Source organism: Callithrix jacchus, chromosome 6 (genome assembly GCF_049354715.1).
Source record: "Callithrix jacchus isolate 240 chromosome 6, calJac240_pri, whole genome shotgun sequence".
NCBI classification, from domain to species: Eukaryota; Metazoa; Chordata; class Mammalia; order Primates; family Cebidae; genus Callithrix; species Callithrix jacchus.
Genome location: NC_133507.1, coordinates 59437311 through 59455504, shown reverse-complemented (window position 1 = coordinate 59455504; position 18194 = coordinate 59437311). Strand labels below are relative to the sequence as shown.

General features: G+C 36.1%; 1 protein-coding gene across 10 annotated transcripts in view; it reads left to right on the top strand.

Moving 5' to 3' along the window:
- The window catches only part of UBR3 (ubiquitin protein ligase E3 component n-recognin 3), a 271060-nt gene extending 256900 nt beyond the window's left edge, over positions 1-14160 (top strand). For all 10 annotated transcript variants that reach the window (XR_013518889.1, XR_013518888.1, XR_013518887.1 and 7 more), the window contains 4 exons: positions 7487-7666; positions 9698-9907; positions 10439-10578; positions 11758-14160. Coding sequence is in view for 7 of the 10 variants with exons in the window: in XM_054257546.2 (XP_054113521.1) it covers positions 7487-7666; positions 9698-9907; positions 10439-10578; positions 11758-11875 (648 nt within the window). In the remaining 3 variants the exon portion in view is untranslated. The remainder of the gene's footprint in view (positions 1-7486; positions 7667-9697; positions 9908-10438; positions 10579-11757) is intronic.
- The last annotated feature ends 4034 nt before the right edge of the window (positions 14161-18194 follow it).

The window sequence follows — 18194 nt, the reverse complement described above, 5'->3', positions numbered from 1 at the left end:
GTGATTGATTTATTGGTAGCTGACTATACGTAATGGGATGGCAAAAAATGAAAATATCTTAAACATTCATCAATGAGAAATTGGCTACATAGATTGTGGTTTATTCATACAATGGAATACTCTAGTAAAAATGAGGAAGTTTTCTATATTCTTACATGGAAAGATCTCAAAGATGAATAACTAAAAGAAGGCAATTCAGAGAGGGGAGAAATAGTGGTATTTATATTGCTTGTATGTATAAGATACTCTGGAAAGATACATAAATTATGTCTAGTTGTAGATGTTGGGGTACTGAATGTAAGTTTGGATAGAAAGGAAATGATGGTGGAGAGACTTTTTTGCTAATGATACCTTTTTGTACTTCTTGATTTTTTTTTTTTTTTTTTTGAGACGGAGTTCCGCTCTTGTTACCCAGGCTGGAGTGCACTCACCGCAACCTCCGCCTCCTAGGTTCAGGCAATTCTCCTGCCTCAGCCTCCAGAGTAGCTGGGATTACAGGCACGCGCCACCATGCCCAGCTAATTTTTTTTGTATTTTTAGTAGAGACGGGGTTTCACCATGTTGACCAGGATGGTCTCGCTCCCTCGACCTCGTGATCCACCCGTCTCGGCCTCCCAAAGTTCTGGGATTACAGGCTTGAGCCACCGCGCCCGGCCACTTCTTGATTTTTTTTAATTTACTTGTCTACTTACTTAACTTATTTACTTGTTTATTTTGAGATGAAGTTTTGCTCTGTCGCCCAGGCTGGAGTGCAGTGGCACGATTTTGGCTCACTGCAGCCTCCACCTCCCAGGTTCAAACGACTCTCCTGCCTCGGCCTCCCAAATAGCTGGGATTATAGGCGCATGCCACGATGCTTGGCTAGTTTTTTGTATTTTTAGTACAGACGGGATTTCGCCATGTTGGCCAAGCTAGGCTTGAACTCCTGACCACGTGATCCGCCCGCCTCGGCCTCCCAAAGTGTTGGGAATACAGGCATGAGACACCGTGCCTGGCCTACTTCTTGAGTTTTCAGTAGTATAGACATATTACTGCAACAATCAAATTTACAGAAAAGGAAAAACGTATTTGGGGAGGAGTAAGTAGTGTTTTCACATTTTCCAGCATTCAGAAAGTACAAAAAGACTCTATGAAGTATTTTCCTTTTATCCCTTTCCCTAATCACTCAGTAGTTCCTATCAATCACTGTCCATTTCATTTGTATTATTCCAGAGACATTTTATGCCTATACAAATTCATGTGTGTGAAGGAATATATTTTTTTCTTTTAGCTCCCTTTTTGCGCACAGTTCTACACCTTGCATTTTTTGGCTGTTAGTATATCTTGGAGACCATTTCATATTCAGTACGTGAAGACCTTCCTCATTCTGTTTACAGCTTCAGAAATTTCATTGTATGATATATTGAGTGTATTTAATCAGTCAGCTGTTAATAAACATTTGGATTATTTCTAACCCATTGCCATTTATAAATGATACCACAGTGAATAATAGTACACATATGTTATTTTGCATGTTTTCAATTATATTTTTAGGATAAATTCTTTAGGAGTGATTTGCTCTGTCAGCAGTTACTTACATTTATAATTTCGATGGTTATTGTAAAACTACTTTTCAGTGAGTTTTACCACTTACATTAATACCAGTAATGTGTAAGTTACCCTATATTTGTGCCTACTTAGTGTGTTATAAAACTATTTATCTTTGCTTTGAGCTCTTTTGTCTCAGTGTAGTTTTAAGTTTTCTCTTGATGTTGAGCATTTTCCATAGTTAGGAGCCATTTGTGTTTTCTTTACCGTGACACACTTATTATATAATACTTCTTTTGAAAATATTTGATTTAAAAAAAAAAATATCTCATGAGTTTTTCTTTGTGTAGAATAACCTGTCACCTTTGTCCAAATCAAAAGGACTGAGAAAATTTTCTTTTATACATTTTTCTTGCACTAGGTTTTTTTCACCTCAGTGACCCACATTTGGACTTAACATCTGCTTCATATGAGAGGCCAAGTTATCCTATGACGTCTAGGGGAAAAGATGTATTTATGTAGATCTTTTTTAATTTTTATTTATTGTTGTATTCCTATCATAAGTCAGAAAATGTTGCTATTTTTCTTCCATTGGCAGTTCCCATCTTCCCAAGTTATTTTGTACATTACATTTAAAATTAAATTCCCTCTCTCAATAGAACAGGAAGCTGTAATAATTGTAAACATATATGCATAAAATAACAATGCCCTGAATTACATAAACAAATGACAGAATTGAAGGAAGAAGCAGACAAATCTACAATTATAGCTGGAGACTCCTATGTGCTTTCTTAGTAATAAATAACAAGTAGAGAGCAAATCAACTGGGATAAAGGAGACCTGAACAACACTATTATGTTATGATTACATCTGTAACTTCTCCACCAAACAGCAAAATATATATTACATACAAGTAACCGTGAAATATCGTTTGTTAGAATAAATCATTTGTCAAGCAGTTAAGTATCAATTTTTGAAAAAGTGAGTTATAAAACGTGTTTTTGACCACACAATTAAATTAGAAATTAATAACAGAAAGATAGAAAATTATCAAATCTGTCGTAAGCATCATACTTGTAAGTAATTTGTGGATCAAAGCAGAAATCACAAGGAAATTAGAAAATACCTTTATTTATTATTATTTTTTGAGACAATTTCCCTCTGTTGCCCAGGCTAGAGTCCAGTGATGTGATCTCGGCTCACTGCACCTGCCTCCTGGATTCAAGTGATTCCCCTACCTCCTCCTGAGTAGCTGAGATTACCGGTGCCCAACACCACACCTGGCTAATTTTTGTATTTTTAGTAGAGATGGGGAAGCCAAGGCAGATGGATCACGAGGTCAGGAGTTTGAAACCAGCCTGGCCAATATGGTGAAACCTCATCTCTACTAAAAATACAAAAATTAGCTGGGTGTGATGGCACACACCTGTAGTTCCAGTTACCTGGGAGGCTGAGGCAGGAGAATCACTTGAACTCAGGAGGCAGAGGTTGCAGTGAGCCGAGATTATACCACTGCACACCAGCCTGGGTGACAGAGAAAGACTCTGTCTCAAAAAAATTAAATTAAAAAATAAATTTAAAAAAATGAAGAAAGGTCTAAACCATAATCTAAGTTTCTATCATCTGAAGCTAGAAATAGAGCAAATTAGATGTAAAGCAAGTAAAAGGAAGAAAATAATAAAAAGCAGAACAGAAATCAATGAAGTTGTAGTGGTGAAACAGTAGAGAAAATGAATGAGTCCAAAATCTGGTTCTTTGCAAAGATCAATAAAATGGATAAACCTAGATGACAGGAGCTCAGCTGACCTGGAAGAGAGCTGATTGACAAAAAAAAAAAAAAGAGGAGAGGGTACAAATTACCCCTGTCAGGAATGAAAAAGGAAACATCCATATTGATTCATAAGAGAATAATACGGGTATATGCCCCAAAATTTGGCAACTTAGATAAAATGGGTAAATTTCTTGAAAGATACAAATTACTAAAACTGACTCAAGAAGAAATAGAAAATCTGAATATATCTATATCATGTAAGAAAATTGATTTTGTTATCAAACTTACATAATTGTTATGTTCCAGAAAGAAAAACATCAAGAACTTTATGCCAACAAAGGTAACATTGTGGTGAACTCTGTGACACATTAAAGAAAAATTGTACCAATACTCTTGAACGTATTTCAGAAAACGAAGAAGGAACACTTTTAAACTCCGTTTGGGAGGCCAGTTTTATCCTGATAGTTGAACCAGGCATCATGAAAAAAACTACAAACCCATGTCTCTCATGAACATAGAAGCAAAAGCCTTCATAAAATATTAGCAATAGAAAGGATAGTACACTATAATCAAATGGGTATTTTTCCCTTAGACTTATTGAGGTATAATAAATATTTGAGTTACAATAAATATTGAGGACAAATAAAATGTATATTTATAGTATAAAATGTGTAATATTTTGATAACATGTATGCATTGCATATGATTACCATAATCAGGCATATTAGCATATTCATCATCTCACATAGTTACCTCTTTTCTGATAAGAGCATTTAAGATCTACTCTGTTAGCAAATTTCAAGTATACTATACAGCATTATTAAATGTAGTCACCATGCTATACATTACCTCTCCAGAACTTATTCATCTTATAACGGAGTTTGTACCCTTTGGCCAACATTTCCACATTTCTCCCAGACCCTGGCAACCACCGTTCAACTCTGCTTCTACTTTTTAAGATTCTAGGATAAGATCATGCAGTATTTGTCTCTCTGTGACTAGCTTATTTCATTGAATATAATGTCCTTCAGGTTTATTTATGTTGTGGCAAATGACAGCATTTCCTTCTTTTCTTAGGTTGAGTAATATTTCATATGTATACAGTCATCCATTGCTATCTGTAGGGCATTTGTTCCAGGAAGCCCCACAGATACCAAAATCCTCAGATGTTCAAGTCCCTTACATAAAATAGTGTACTATTTGCTTCTAACATATGCAGACCCTCCAGTATGTTTTAAATCATCTCTATTCCAGATTATTTATAATACCTAATACAAAACAAATGCTGTATAGTCGTTATATTGTATTGCTTATTTGTATTTTATTGTTGTTTTTTTTTTTTTTTTTTTTTTTGAGATGGCTCGTGAGCCACCGCGCCTGGCCTATTTTTGTTTTTTAAAAAATATTTTTGATGTATGGCTGGTTGAATACATGGATGTGAAACCCATGAATACAGGGGGCTGACTGTTTCTTTATTCACTCATCCATCAGTGGACACTTAGGTCGATTGATATCTTTGCTGTTGTAACTAATGCTGCATTGAACATGGGTATGACCAATGGGTTTGACAACAAAAATCAATTAATTTAATTTACCATGTTAATTGAATAAATGAGGGGGGAACCATATAATCATTTCATTTGTCAAAGAAAAGCATTTAACAAAATTTAATATCCTTTCATGATAAAGACACTCATATAGCTAGGAGTAGAAGGGAATTTTCTCAGCCTGATAAAGGAGATATAAAATATTCTCAGCTAACATCATACTTAATAGTGAAAGACTGGAATAAGATAAGGAATAAGACAAGGGTGCCTGATCGCAACACTTCTTTCAGTATTGAACTAGATTTTCCAGCAAAGCAGATAAGCAAGAAAAAAAAGACATCAAGATTGGAAAGGAAGAGGTAAAAGTCTTGCAAATAAAATGATATTACCTCTGGAACACCATAAGGAATCTTCAAAGAAACCTATTACAGCTAATAAATAAGTTCAGCAAGATTATAGGATACAAGATAGATATACAAAAATTTCATTGTATTTCTATACACTATCAATGAGCAATTTAAAATTAAGAAAATAATTCCATTTACAATAGGGGGGATGAAAATATTTTGGAATCAGATACTGGGAAGGGTTGCACAATTGCATTAATATGCTTAAAACCACTGAATTGTATACATTAAAAGAGTAACATTTATGGTATGTGAATTATATCTAAAAATTTTTTTAGCTGTGTGAAAAAAGTCTTGTATCCAGAATGTGTCCAAAATTTTAACTCAAATTTAAGAAAACAAACACTCAACATGAAAGTGGGCAAAACACTTGAAAACATACTTCTTAAGAGAATATATATGAATGGCCAAGAAGTAGATGAAAAGATACTCAACATTCTTGTTCATTAGTGAAGTACTAATTAATTCACAAGTGATAATACCAAGTGTTGTCAAGGATTCAAGTCATAGAAGTCTTATTCTTTACTGATAGTAAATAAGACTTCGAAATGAAATAGGCAATTTGGAAAAAGTTTGGCAGTTTGTTTAAAAATATTAAGCATATGTTTACTGTACCACACAGCAGTTCTGCTAAGTATCAACCAGAAGAAATTAAAACATATGTCTACATTCAGACTTCTAAATGGATGCTCAGAATAGCCTAATACATAGTCAAAACCTGGAAACAACCATCAACAGGTGAATGCATGAACAAAATGTGGTACGACATGAATGAATCTCAAAATATTATGCTAAGTGAAAGAGGCCAGGTATAAAAGACTACATCCTGTGTGATTTTATTTCCATGAAGTCTTTTAAAAAGCCAGAACTACAATGGTAGAAATCAGATCACTGGCTGCTTGGGTCCAGGAGTAGGGACCAGGATTGACTGCATAGGAGCATAAGCAAATTTTAGGGGGTGATGAAATTGTTCTAAAACTGTATTGTGGTGGTGGTTGCATGACTATACATTTACCAGAATTCATTAAGCTATACACAAAATGGTTGAATGTTATGGTATGTGAATTTTTAGCTCAGTAAAGTTTTTTTAAATGCCTTCTTTATTAAGCTATATAAATGGAAGATATATAACTTTATTTCTAGAGATTTAAAAATTAACATGTTTCTCAGCCTGCATATAATTTTGCTTTTTCATCTTCATTTCTTCTTTGTAGCATTTTTCAGAATTTTGTATTTAATGTGAATAATTAGTTTTGCAAACATGTGTTGAATGTCTGCTATGTGCCAAGCATTAAGAGGTCAGAGTTCCTACTTCCAGAGAACTCACAGTCTTATGGAGAAGGCAAATTTATTTTTAAAGTAATTAATAGGAAACATAAATGCAAGAATAGAAGTGTTTACAAGGTAGGGAAGGACTAATTATATCTGAATGGAGCTGGGTGATCTGAGGTTTCATTAAATGATGTCAGGGAATGCTTCCTTAGTGAGCTGGAATTTAGAGGATAATAGGAATTGATTCTGTGGACAAGAGAGAGTAGACACATTAGCTTCCTATGTGGTCTTTCAGTTAAATAAGGAGGCACTGAGGAATATATTTCTGTGTTTATAAACTAATAAACTTCTTAAAAAATCAACTTTTAGGATATGAGTTCTTGGTCACTGATGTTTCTCTGGTTCCTTTATTAGCAAGTAGAGCAGATTGCCTGGCTTCTAGATCTCATGTTTTTTTAAACTCCACCCCTACTTTTTAAAACAGATTTTGTTTCACACATTCAAAGTCTAGGCACATTATTTAGTACGGTCAGTTGTGAATTCCACGTTTTTACTATTGTTCCTTATCCACACTGACAACCTATACATTTTAAACCAGGAATAACTTTCTCTTTGCCCCAAATTAACATTTGCTTTCATAGAGTAGGTACCTTGTATAGAATCATGAGATATGTAACAACTCTATTTAAAAAAAATAAATGTATAAAAGAAGCAGATGATATGACATTGAGGAGTTATATTTCAAAGAGATGTATTTTGGGGATATTTAGCTATAACAGCTAGGAAACTTTTTTCCTCTTCTTTGTTTATCCTATTCCCTTCACTTTTTTTTTTCAGTTGACTCAGTTAAGAAAGTTTTCTTATTGTCCCAAAGTAATTGATGAGAATGACCATTAAAATATATATAATAGGAAATGTTACTTATGAAATATTTTGAGAATTTTCTATTTGATGTCTAAAAGGAAGAAGAAGAATTTTCAGTTCTTGCCAGCTGCCTGGGACTTCTGCCAACGTTTTACCAAACAGAACATCCATTCATCAGTGCCTCCTGTCTGGACTGGCCAGTTCCAGCGTTTGATATTATAACTCAGTGGTGTTTTGAGATAAAATCGTTTACTGAAAGACATGCAGAACAAGGAAAGGTATGTTAAAAGATTTGTACTAACTTGCCATGGTGATGATATGCTAATAGGTAAAGGAATAATGAAGACTTAAATTTCTTGTCGTCTGTTTTGACAGCAATTATTAAACTTGATTAAATTGAAAAAATGGTTTACTTATGTAAATTGCATTTATGAGTATAACAGCAGAAATATTTCAGCGAACAAAGATAAGGTATTAGTACTTATAGTTTGTTTGGGGTCAGCTGATTTTTATTGAATGTCTTAATCATAGCTTTAGACTTGGTAGATACAAAGGAATTTTAAGGTAGACAAGGAATTTTTTTGTTTGAAGAACTGGCTTTTATTTTTAAAACAAATTGGACCAGTAGATCTAAAAGGTAATGTCTTTAACTTTAAAATTTATTGGCCCAGTGCTACTGGCTCAGCTAGTTAAAGGGTTTTTGTTGAAGATGAGTAGAATGGAGAGAGCAGTGAGTGGCTGTGTAGGCCATGATTGGAGGCTCAGAATTTCTTCTATATCTAGAGCTACAGTTTTTGAAAAATTGGATAATGTGATAAGAGTAGTATTTTGAGAAGGTAATCCTGGTATCTTTTTAGTGGGCAAATTAAACTAAGGATAAAGGGAAGTCAGAAAATATTTCGGTGATGAAAATCTAGATTTCTGATTGTAAATCTTGAAAATAAACTAATGTAAGAGACATTTGAGAAAAAAATATATAGGAATATAAAGGAAAGGGAAATTCAAGAATTAATTAAACTTTGCATATTACATATACAAATATCTTCCTGTCTAGTAATTTCTTTATTCACAGAACACAGGAATAATTTGACATTATACTTTAATGTCTGAAAACCTATGCACAATGACATGGAGTAAGTGATGGGTATAATTGTAGAACCAGGGCAGGGGAAAAAGAGTGATTATCACACTCAAAGTTTTTTTGTCTTCATATGAGCCATAGGTTAAAATCAAGCCTACATTTTAGATAAATGATTATTGGTATATATGCTGATGGAAAATAAGAATTTATTATTTTAAAATATTTAATCTTTTTATATAAGTAGGTGATAATTATTTGTTTTAGGGACAGTGTAGTAGGCATTTAATTTATTTATTAATTTATGCTAGTGCAGAATTTTTGCCAGTTATGTAAGTGCACTGCCATTCGACCTGCATCCCCACTTGTGTTCCTGCTCCACTCCTGTGTTCCTAACCCTGATGCTGACCCTAGGGCAGCCAGATTCTCTTTCCCAGGAGTTTTAAATCTATATAGAGAGACTTAGCATGGTAAATTGTGACAGGAGCTGATTAGTCCAACAACACTATCCTTGAAAAATTGTCTGTGAATTACTCCTTCTGAATTTTTATATCAGTTAAGATTATTTGTTTCAAAACAACAAAATCCAGTTCTGATTTAAAATAAGGAAAACCAAAGCGAACTGACAAAAAAAACAAAAACAAAAAAACCCCTACAAGATTTATTGGAAGCATACTTGATAATGTGCAGAATTGAAGAACTTAACTGTCATCCCTTGGGAACAAGAGAAACCACAAAGATCTCTGGTCTGTTTTCTCTGAAGTGCTGCCACCAGATAACTATGCTTCAACCACTTTGCTTCCTTCCGTTTGTGTGCTCAAAGTTCAGATTCCTGGGAGAGAGAATCTGGTTGGCCTAACTGTATGATATTATACCCCAGTGGTGGGGCAGGATCATGTTTAAAGTCAAATACAGTGAGATGCATTTTCCCTGCATGCTTAGAGATGGTATTTTTCTTTTAAAGTAATAACAAGTTTAAATGTTTTAAGGTGCTTAATCTAAAAAATTAAATCATATTATAATTGGAAACTATAATACATTAAAATAGATAATGGTAACTGTTGAACTACTGTTTTAGTCATGTATAAAATAGAAGTGAGAGGAGTCTTAATAAAGAAAATAAGCCACATTTTTGGGGGCAGGTTTTTCTTTCTATAAAAATACCTTTAAAAATAAATGTGTTAATTACTTAAATACTAAGACTAATTAATATTTTTGGAAAATGTTTTAGGCCTTGCTTATCCAAGAGTCAAAATGGAAATTGCCACACCTACTACAGTTGCCCGAGAATTATAACACCATTTTTCAGTACTACCACAGAAAAACCTGTAGTGTCTGCACCAAGGTTCCTAAAGATCCTGCTGTTTGCCTTGTTTGTGGTACTTTTGTATGCCTGAAGGGATCTTGCTGCAAGCAACAAAGTTACTGTGAATGTGTATTGGTAAGCAATAGTACATAATATAAAATTTATGAAAACATAGAATTCATATCACAAGGAAAACGTGGTCAAACCATTCTTCATATTTAACTACTCTTTGAATTAAGTATGTAATACATATAGGCATTGTGTGTGTTTTTTAATCTAGTAGAAGGGTAGAAAAAGAAAGTCTCTGAGGCTTTAAGTGAGTAAATCCTTCCTTAAGTACAGTTCTAGTTCTCCTTTCACCTCTTGTCCTTTAATGGTATATACTTTAGAATGTGCTATGAAACAAAAGTCATCTGTGCTGTTGGAGATACTAGACTCTATTAGGTTGGCTCTTAATTGCTTTACTAGATACTCCTTGCCCAAATTCCTCCTAATGTATTAATAATAAAGTGTTACAAATGGAATTGTAAGTTTAACTTAGATGAAATCTTACTAAATATTTTTAAATTACTGTATTATTTAGAAGGCATTTAATTAAGATATTCTTGATTTTATTATAAAGCCTGTTTGATTATGAAGTTCAATAACATATTTTAAATTTTTTAGCATTCTCAGAACTGTGGTGCAGGAACAGGTATTTTCCTTTTGATCAATGCATCAGTAATTATCATCATTCGAGGTCACCGCTTCTGCCTCTGGGGTTCCGTGTACTTGGATGCTCATGGAGAGGAAGACCGGGATCTTAGGTTAGATGTGCATGGATATATCCAAGTGTTTTATTGAAATTTGGTCAGTAAAAAACAATATACTATTCCTGGCTTTGTAATTACAATTTTTTTAATATTAAATTCTGACACTCATTAATTTAGAGCTATTCTAGTTTTTGAGATATTGTTCCTATCAATATGTTGAGGAAACATGAAATAAACAAATTACCATGTAAGGTTTTTGCCATAAAGAATCTCTTGGCTAAGCACAACTCACACCTGTAATCTCAGCGCTTTGAGAGACTGAGGCAGGAGGATTGCTTGAGCCCAGGAGTTTGAGAGCAGCCAGGGCAACATAGTGAGACCTCATCTCTACAGAAAAATAAAAATAAATAAGCCAAGTGTGTTGGCATATACCTGTGGTCCCAGCAACTCGGGAGGAGGTGGAAGGATTGCTTGAGCCCGGCCTGTGGAGACTGCAGTGAGCTGTGATTGTGACACTGCACACCAGCCTGGGCAACAGAGAAAGACTGTCTCAAAAAAGAACTATCTAGTAAAAAAAGAAATGTGGCTGGGTGCGTTGGCTCACACCTGAAATCCCAACACTTTGGGAGGCCAAGGTGGGAGGATCACTTGAGGTCAGGAGTTCAAGACCAGGCTGGCCAATATGGTGAAACCCTGTCTCTACTAAAAGTACAAAAAGTAGGCACGTGTGGTGGTGGGCATTTATAATCTCAGCTACTCAGGAGGCTGAGACAGGAGAATCGCTTGAACCCAGGAGGTGGTGGTTGCAGTGAGCCGAGATCACCCCACTTCGAGAGACTGTCTCAAAAAAAAAAAAAAAGAAAGAAAGAAATTCGGCCGGGCGCTGTGGCTCAAGCCTGTAATCCCAGCACTTTGGGAGGCCAAGGCGGGTGGATCACGAGGTCAAGAGATCGAGACCATCATGGTCAACATGGTGAAACCCCGTCTCTACTAAAGATGCAAAAAATTAGCTGGGCATGGTGGTGCGTGCCTGTAATCCCAGCTACTCAGGAGGCTGAGGCAGGAGAATTGCCTGAACCCAGGAGTCGGAGGTTGCGGTGAGCCAAGATCGCGCCATTGCACTCCAGCCTGGGTAACAAGAGCGAAACTGCGTCTCAAAAAAAAAAAAAAAAGAAATTCATGTGAAATCTTCCTTGTAGGGTACTAATACTTTTTTTTTTCTTTTTATTCTAGGCGAGGCAAACCTCTCTACATTTGTAAGGAAAGATACAAAGTTCTTGAGCAACAGTGGATTTCTCATACTTTTGATCACATCAATAAAAGATGGGGTCCACATTACAATGCGCTGTGACTTTCCATCTCAACATTGCATTGCATCATTATTTCGTTACAAATTTATTTTTCAACAATAAGCTTTAACTTAATTTGGGAGATTAATGCTTTTGCCGAGGGAGAAAAAGAAAACATACATTATGAAGCCTTTTTAAAATTAGGTGCTTGGTAATCACGTTAATGGTATAATGATTTTTTTTAATAGCTGGAGAACATTAATAACAAGTTAAATTATTCTTTAGTGGTCATTTTTTTAAGTGCACAATTAATAAGCACAACTTGTTCACAAAATCACTCAGAAATGATTCTCCCAACAATGCATATCAGCTATTCATTGATACTTAGAGTGAGTGTGATTTATTTGACATTTTACTGCTTCTTTCTGTCTGTGTGTTTTAATTTGCATCTGCTAAGCATAACGCATCTTTTTTCCTCTGCCATTCTTGTGTTGATTTGAGAATTTTACTGTATGTAATTAGAAAAAAATGTAAAACATGCTTTATGTGAAATATTGTATAGTAAAAGTTGGTCTAATAGTAGAACTTTAAAATTTTTTCCAATTGTGAGAAGTCTGTTAAAAGTTTAAGGCTTTGCTGAAAACTTAATTCATTCTCAGGAATTTCATAAATCTCCCCAGGTAAATAATTGAAATAGCTGTAAAATAAGTAGATAGCTGCTGTTAATATAATACAGTACATTTTGGGGGACATATATGTGGTTGGGGTCCTTAAAAATCAAAATTTGCCATTTCAGTTGGATGAATTACTGGAGATAATAACAAATTTTACTATAAAATCCAAAGGTTTAAGAATATACACCTGGCAGATGTTGATTCCATGCATGCCCACCTTTTATTACCAAACAAAGTTCTGTTTATGTAATTGTATTAGAAATGCTCAGACCGCCCCAGAAATGAACCATGTTTTGGGACTTCCTTTCAGCTCAAGAGGTTCCACTATGTTGTATTTGTGCAGTGTAATCACTGCTATTTCTGCTTGATTTCCTAAAAGGAAAAAAAAAAAAAAGGGCACAGTGGTGATGACCCTGATGAATGGGCCATGCTTCTGCATTCTTCTTAGAAACTGCTGTGAAAAGCAATTTATGTTTGCAGGTTTTTAAAATTAGTAAAAATGGGAATGATTGAGCTAAAACCCACTCTATGAGAAGGAAGATTACTGAAAAGCACGTGACATATTGCTACAAAGTTTTTTTTTCCCCTAAATGATTCAGTAATTGAATGATTATTTCATATATAGTGCTATCAAGCAATCCCTGGTACTTTGGACTTCCATGGTTTGTTATATAAAATTACATTTTTACATGTAAAAATGAACTAAACAAATCTAATGGTAAAGTATAAAAATAATGTCAGATCCATGATCTAAAAAATTTTTGTAATGATATGACATTACGAGAGTATAAAAATGGACATTAAATAATGGCCTTGCATTAAAATATGGAAAGCAGAACAGTACATATTCAAATGTATTCAGAAAGTCAAAAAATTACCTGTAGTTCTACAATAAAATACATGGAAATAGCTTGCTATTTTTATATACAGTTCCAAAATACTAAGATAACTTTCTGTAAGACTCAGATGATTCTGTTTGACTAAATAGCTGTCCTTTCCAACACATTGCTACTTTTTTAAATACTGTATCATAAGTTCAGCCTGTCATACTTTTTGCATTGATCATTATGAATACCAGACCATTTGTAAGTGTGATTAAAGAGCAAAATGCTAATTTACATCTCTAGAAAATACTGTTACAGGATTCATGAACTTGAATAATTCTACAGTTTGAAACTCTGATGCTATATATACATGGAATAATGTATTCAGACTTTGATTACTACTTATTTAAAATGGAATGTTTTATGGTTGTGCATATGGATGTGAAGTGAAAATATTAGCCTTAACTTTAAAATTTGGGTATTTGATAGTGTTTATTTCGATATTGGTGAATTAGTCACCAGTAAATTTTAAAAAAGCACTTGGTTGAAAATTGTACTTGAATACATACATGCATGCTGCTAAACTAGAACTTTAATTTTTCCCCCATAACTTTTATAAGTCCCATTTATAAACCCACTTTTAAAAATAACAGGTCCAAGTTAGAGTGATGTGTGTATATTATTCAAAAATATGTACTGGTGTGATATCTTGTATGAATGATCATTTAAATACAGTACATTACTGTAGAAGCTAAATTGATCTTTATAGTTAACAGAAATTATAAAACTAGGAATAATCAACATTGTAAGATATGTTAATAAAAACATGCTGTCATTTGGTTTGTGAAAGGTCCTTAACTGTTTAATGCTTACATGTTTTTCTTTTTTTTTCCCCAAAGATATTGACAGTAGTATATGTGAGTGAGCATGGCTGAAAAGATCAAAGCATAACAAAATTACTAGTTGCTTTAGGGTGGAGTAAGTGTAAAGGGTTTGCTTTGCCTTTTCCCCTTTATTTGCTTAGCTAGTTCTTGTTTCTTCAGTCTTTGTCTCATACTCAATGTATAGCCTTTGCTAAGTATGTGTGTTTGGTAGGGGGAGAAGAAAATGGGTATGTAGATCTGAGGAATGCAGCTGCTGTGGTCTCTGTTCTTTCCTGAAAATTCCAAGCTAGACTTCAGAGATATTTAGTGCTTTATGAGAATGTTTATTTTGAGTGGTTTGTGTTCTGGTTTGAATTGACAGTCCTCACTCCTACCTCTCCATCCTGAAGATCACCAGCCATTTAGCAGATAGCAGTCCATTTCTCTTCTCAGACCATTCTCTGTTTTATGTATTCTGATATTTACTGATTTCTGTGACTTAGAAAAGATGCTGACTAAAAGCACTGAAGGCTTAGAGGAAACAACAGTATAGGAGGAAATGTGGCCTAAGACTCTCTCTATTATCTCAGGATTGTAATTGCTAACTCTCAAATGGCTGTTGATGGCTTATATTTGAGATCATGTTTGGGGTTTGGGGGGACACAACGCATGGTTTTAACCACTAGAATCAAATCACCAAGGCAAGATGCATTTGTTGTTGAGGATGCCTGATAACTGATGATTGTGGGAGAGCAGATGACTTATGACTGTGTCTCAGTCCCATTCACAGTACATAGTTCTTTCCTCTGCCTTTTGATCTGGCTGGATGATATCAAGCACTGCCTAGTTCACCAGGGATGAGCTGGAGTGAGCAAAATGGCAACATGATCGCTTCTCTGTGACACTTCAAGCTCCCTATTAATTAGGCACATCAGGTATGGAAGAGCTATACGACCTGCCGTCTTAGTGTACAGTGATCTGTAAGCAGTAGAGTGAATGTGACTCCAGCTGATGCAACACAATGAAAACACACAATGGGACCTTGTGTGGAGCTGCCTTTGTGCAAGTTAAATTAATGTAAGATGTGACAGTACCGGCCGGGCGCGGTGGCTCACGCCTGTAATCCCAGCACTTTGGAAGGCCGAGGCAGAGATCAAGACCATCCTGGTCAACATGGTGAAACCCCGTCTCTACTAAAAATACAAAAAAAATTAGCTGGGCATGGTGGCGCGTGCCTGTAATCCAGCTACTCAGGAGGCTGAGGCAGGAGAATTGCCTGAACCCAGGTGGCGGAGGTTGTGGTGAGCCAAGATCGCACCATTGCACTCCAGCCTGGGTAACAGGAGCGAAACTCCGTCTCAAAAAAACAACAAAAAAAAGATGTGACAGTACCAAAATCGGTGAGGTTGAGCCCAAGAGCAGACCAGAAGGAGCAGGGTCAAGAACACAGTTAAAAGCTTCAGGTTGAGAGGGGAAGATACAAGAGAAAAGGAAAGAAAGTCTGGAGCAAAATCAGAGGATTTGTGTCTGATTCCCTCTTCTCTTGGTGACAGAGGAGCAGGATCATATACTGAGTAAACAGGCCTAACATATCTGGGGGATTGAGATAAGTGGCAAAAGCTAAGACATATGCTAGGAGAGACAACAGGCTGGAAGTAAGGGCAAGTACCAACAAAGCCATATTGACAGCCCAGTGGGGTTAGAAAACCTAAGTTTAATGGAGCCAGTTAGAAAGATTTTGTGACTTCATGGAGCCCCTGAGTGGAGCAGCTTAGGACCTGAAGGATAGAAATCAGATGCTAAATTAATTCATGGGTTGGGGATTGGAGACACAGATACAATACATAAAGGATGCAATATAAGTTGATAAGATTATGGGTGCTGGTTGAAATGAGTGTGGGGTTCATGTTGGATTTGTAGGATAAATTGAGGGGTGTAGGACTAGAAGGGACAATAAGATTTAATAAGACTTAATGAAATCTTTCCAAGTGTTCTGAAATTATGCAAAATTGCTTCAATGTTGAAGCATTTAAATTCATTTATTTACTAAATATTTATTGAGCTTCTGTGTACCAAGCGCTATAATAAATACTGGAAATACAATGGAAAAGACATCAGATAGTCCCTTCTCTCACCTCACTTTCTGTACGATTAATGCTACAGCTGGTATGTGTGTTTGGAGGAGAAGAGAAGTAGAGTAGAAGGTGCTGTAGATGGGCCCTCTAAACCAGACTTGGGTGTATGAGGAGGCTTCCAGTGGGGAGAGATGATGATTCCCAAATATTGGGAAGGTGTTATCTGGGTGACACAGATGTGGAGAATAGTGATTCAGGCAGGCATAGAGAATATTGTTTGCAAAGAGTTGAGAGAAGACTTGTGGATGTGAAAGGGAATCATTTTGACTGTAAGCATGAGAGGTAGGTAAAATCTAGAAAGAGTTTTGTAAGCCATTCTGAGGGCTTACGACTTTTTTAGAGAGCAGTGGGAAGCGATTTTAGGGCTTTAGATAGTAGAATGACATATTTGCATTAGAAAAGTCAATCCAGCTACACTGGAGAAAAATCCACCAGAGTAGGGAAACCTGCCAGTTGTCTGTTGAAAGAGTCCAGATATAGCATGACAGTTGGCTCAGTAGGGGAGTTTTGGGGAGTTTTGATGGGGACAGAACGATGTGAGCAGTAACTGAAGAGAATAGACAGAATGCAGTAAAATAAGAGACGGCCAAGAATAGTGAGTGTCTAAGGTGTGCCAGACACTAAACTAAGTTCTAGGGATGTTACGTTGAACAAGACAGAAAGGGTCAGTGTCTGCTTACAGTCTGGTGGAAAACAACACTGATTATGTCATTACAGTTCAACAGGATGTTATCAGCAAGTTAGGCTATGGGAATCAATAGTCTTGTTTAGTTTGGGAAGTTCACAGAAAGTTGATGAAATGATGTTTAAGCTGAGACCTGAAAGAAAAGTAGAGGTGAGCTCAGTAAAGGAGGGAATGGGATACTTGCTTCCAATATTCTGAAGAGTGCAGCACATAGACCCTGAAATAAGAATAAGCAAGTTGCACTTAGGATACTGAAAGAAGTACAGTATGGTTGAAGCATAGAAAGCAGAACGGCATGTGGTAAGAGCTGATGCAGGAACAATAGGCAGAATTCAGATCACAGCTTCTTGAGGCGTGTTATGGATGTTGGTCTCTGTGGCCTTTATTATTTTGGTTATTGCCTCAGTTTAGAGCAGAGGTCAGCAAACCTTTTCTATAAAGGGCCAGATGGTTTCTATCACAACTATTAATCTCTGCCATTGTAATACAGAAGCATCCGAGACACACACACACGCACGTGTGTGCGTGTGTGTGTGTGTGTGTGTGAATGGGCGTGGCTATGTTCCAATAAGACTTAATTTACAAAAGTAGGCTGTAGGCCAAGAAAATGAGAGAAGGGGAACAGGAAGATTTGGAAAAACCATTCAGGAGGGTATCTCAATAGCCAGTCTATCTCAATAGCCAGAGGATATCTCAGAAGATGGTGAAAGTTACTATTATACTTAGGGCATAATTTTTAGTCTTTGTTGCCTTGGATTAGGCAATCGTTTCCTAGATATAACATCTAAAAAGCAGGAGGACCCCAACCCCTGGGCCACAGACCCGTACCAGTCCATGGCCTATTAGGAACCAGGCTGCACAGCAGGAGGTTAAGTGGCTGTAAACAAGGTTAATCTGTATTTATTGCCACTCTCCATGGCACCCATTACTGCCTCATCTCCGCCTCCTGTCAGATCAGTGGCGGCAGTAGATTCTCATAGGAGTGTGAACCCCATTGTGAACTAGCATGTGAGGGATCTAGGTTGCCTGCTCCTTATGAGAATCTTTTTTTTCTTTGGCGGGGGGGGGGGGGGGGGGGGGGGAGTTTTGTTCTTGTTGCCCAGGCTGGAGAGGAGTGCAGTGGCACCATCTCAGCTCACTGCAACATCCACCTCCCGGGTTCAAGCGATTCTCCTGCCTCAGCCTCCCAAGTAGCTAGGC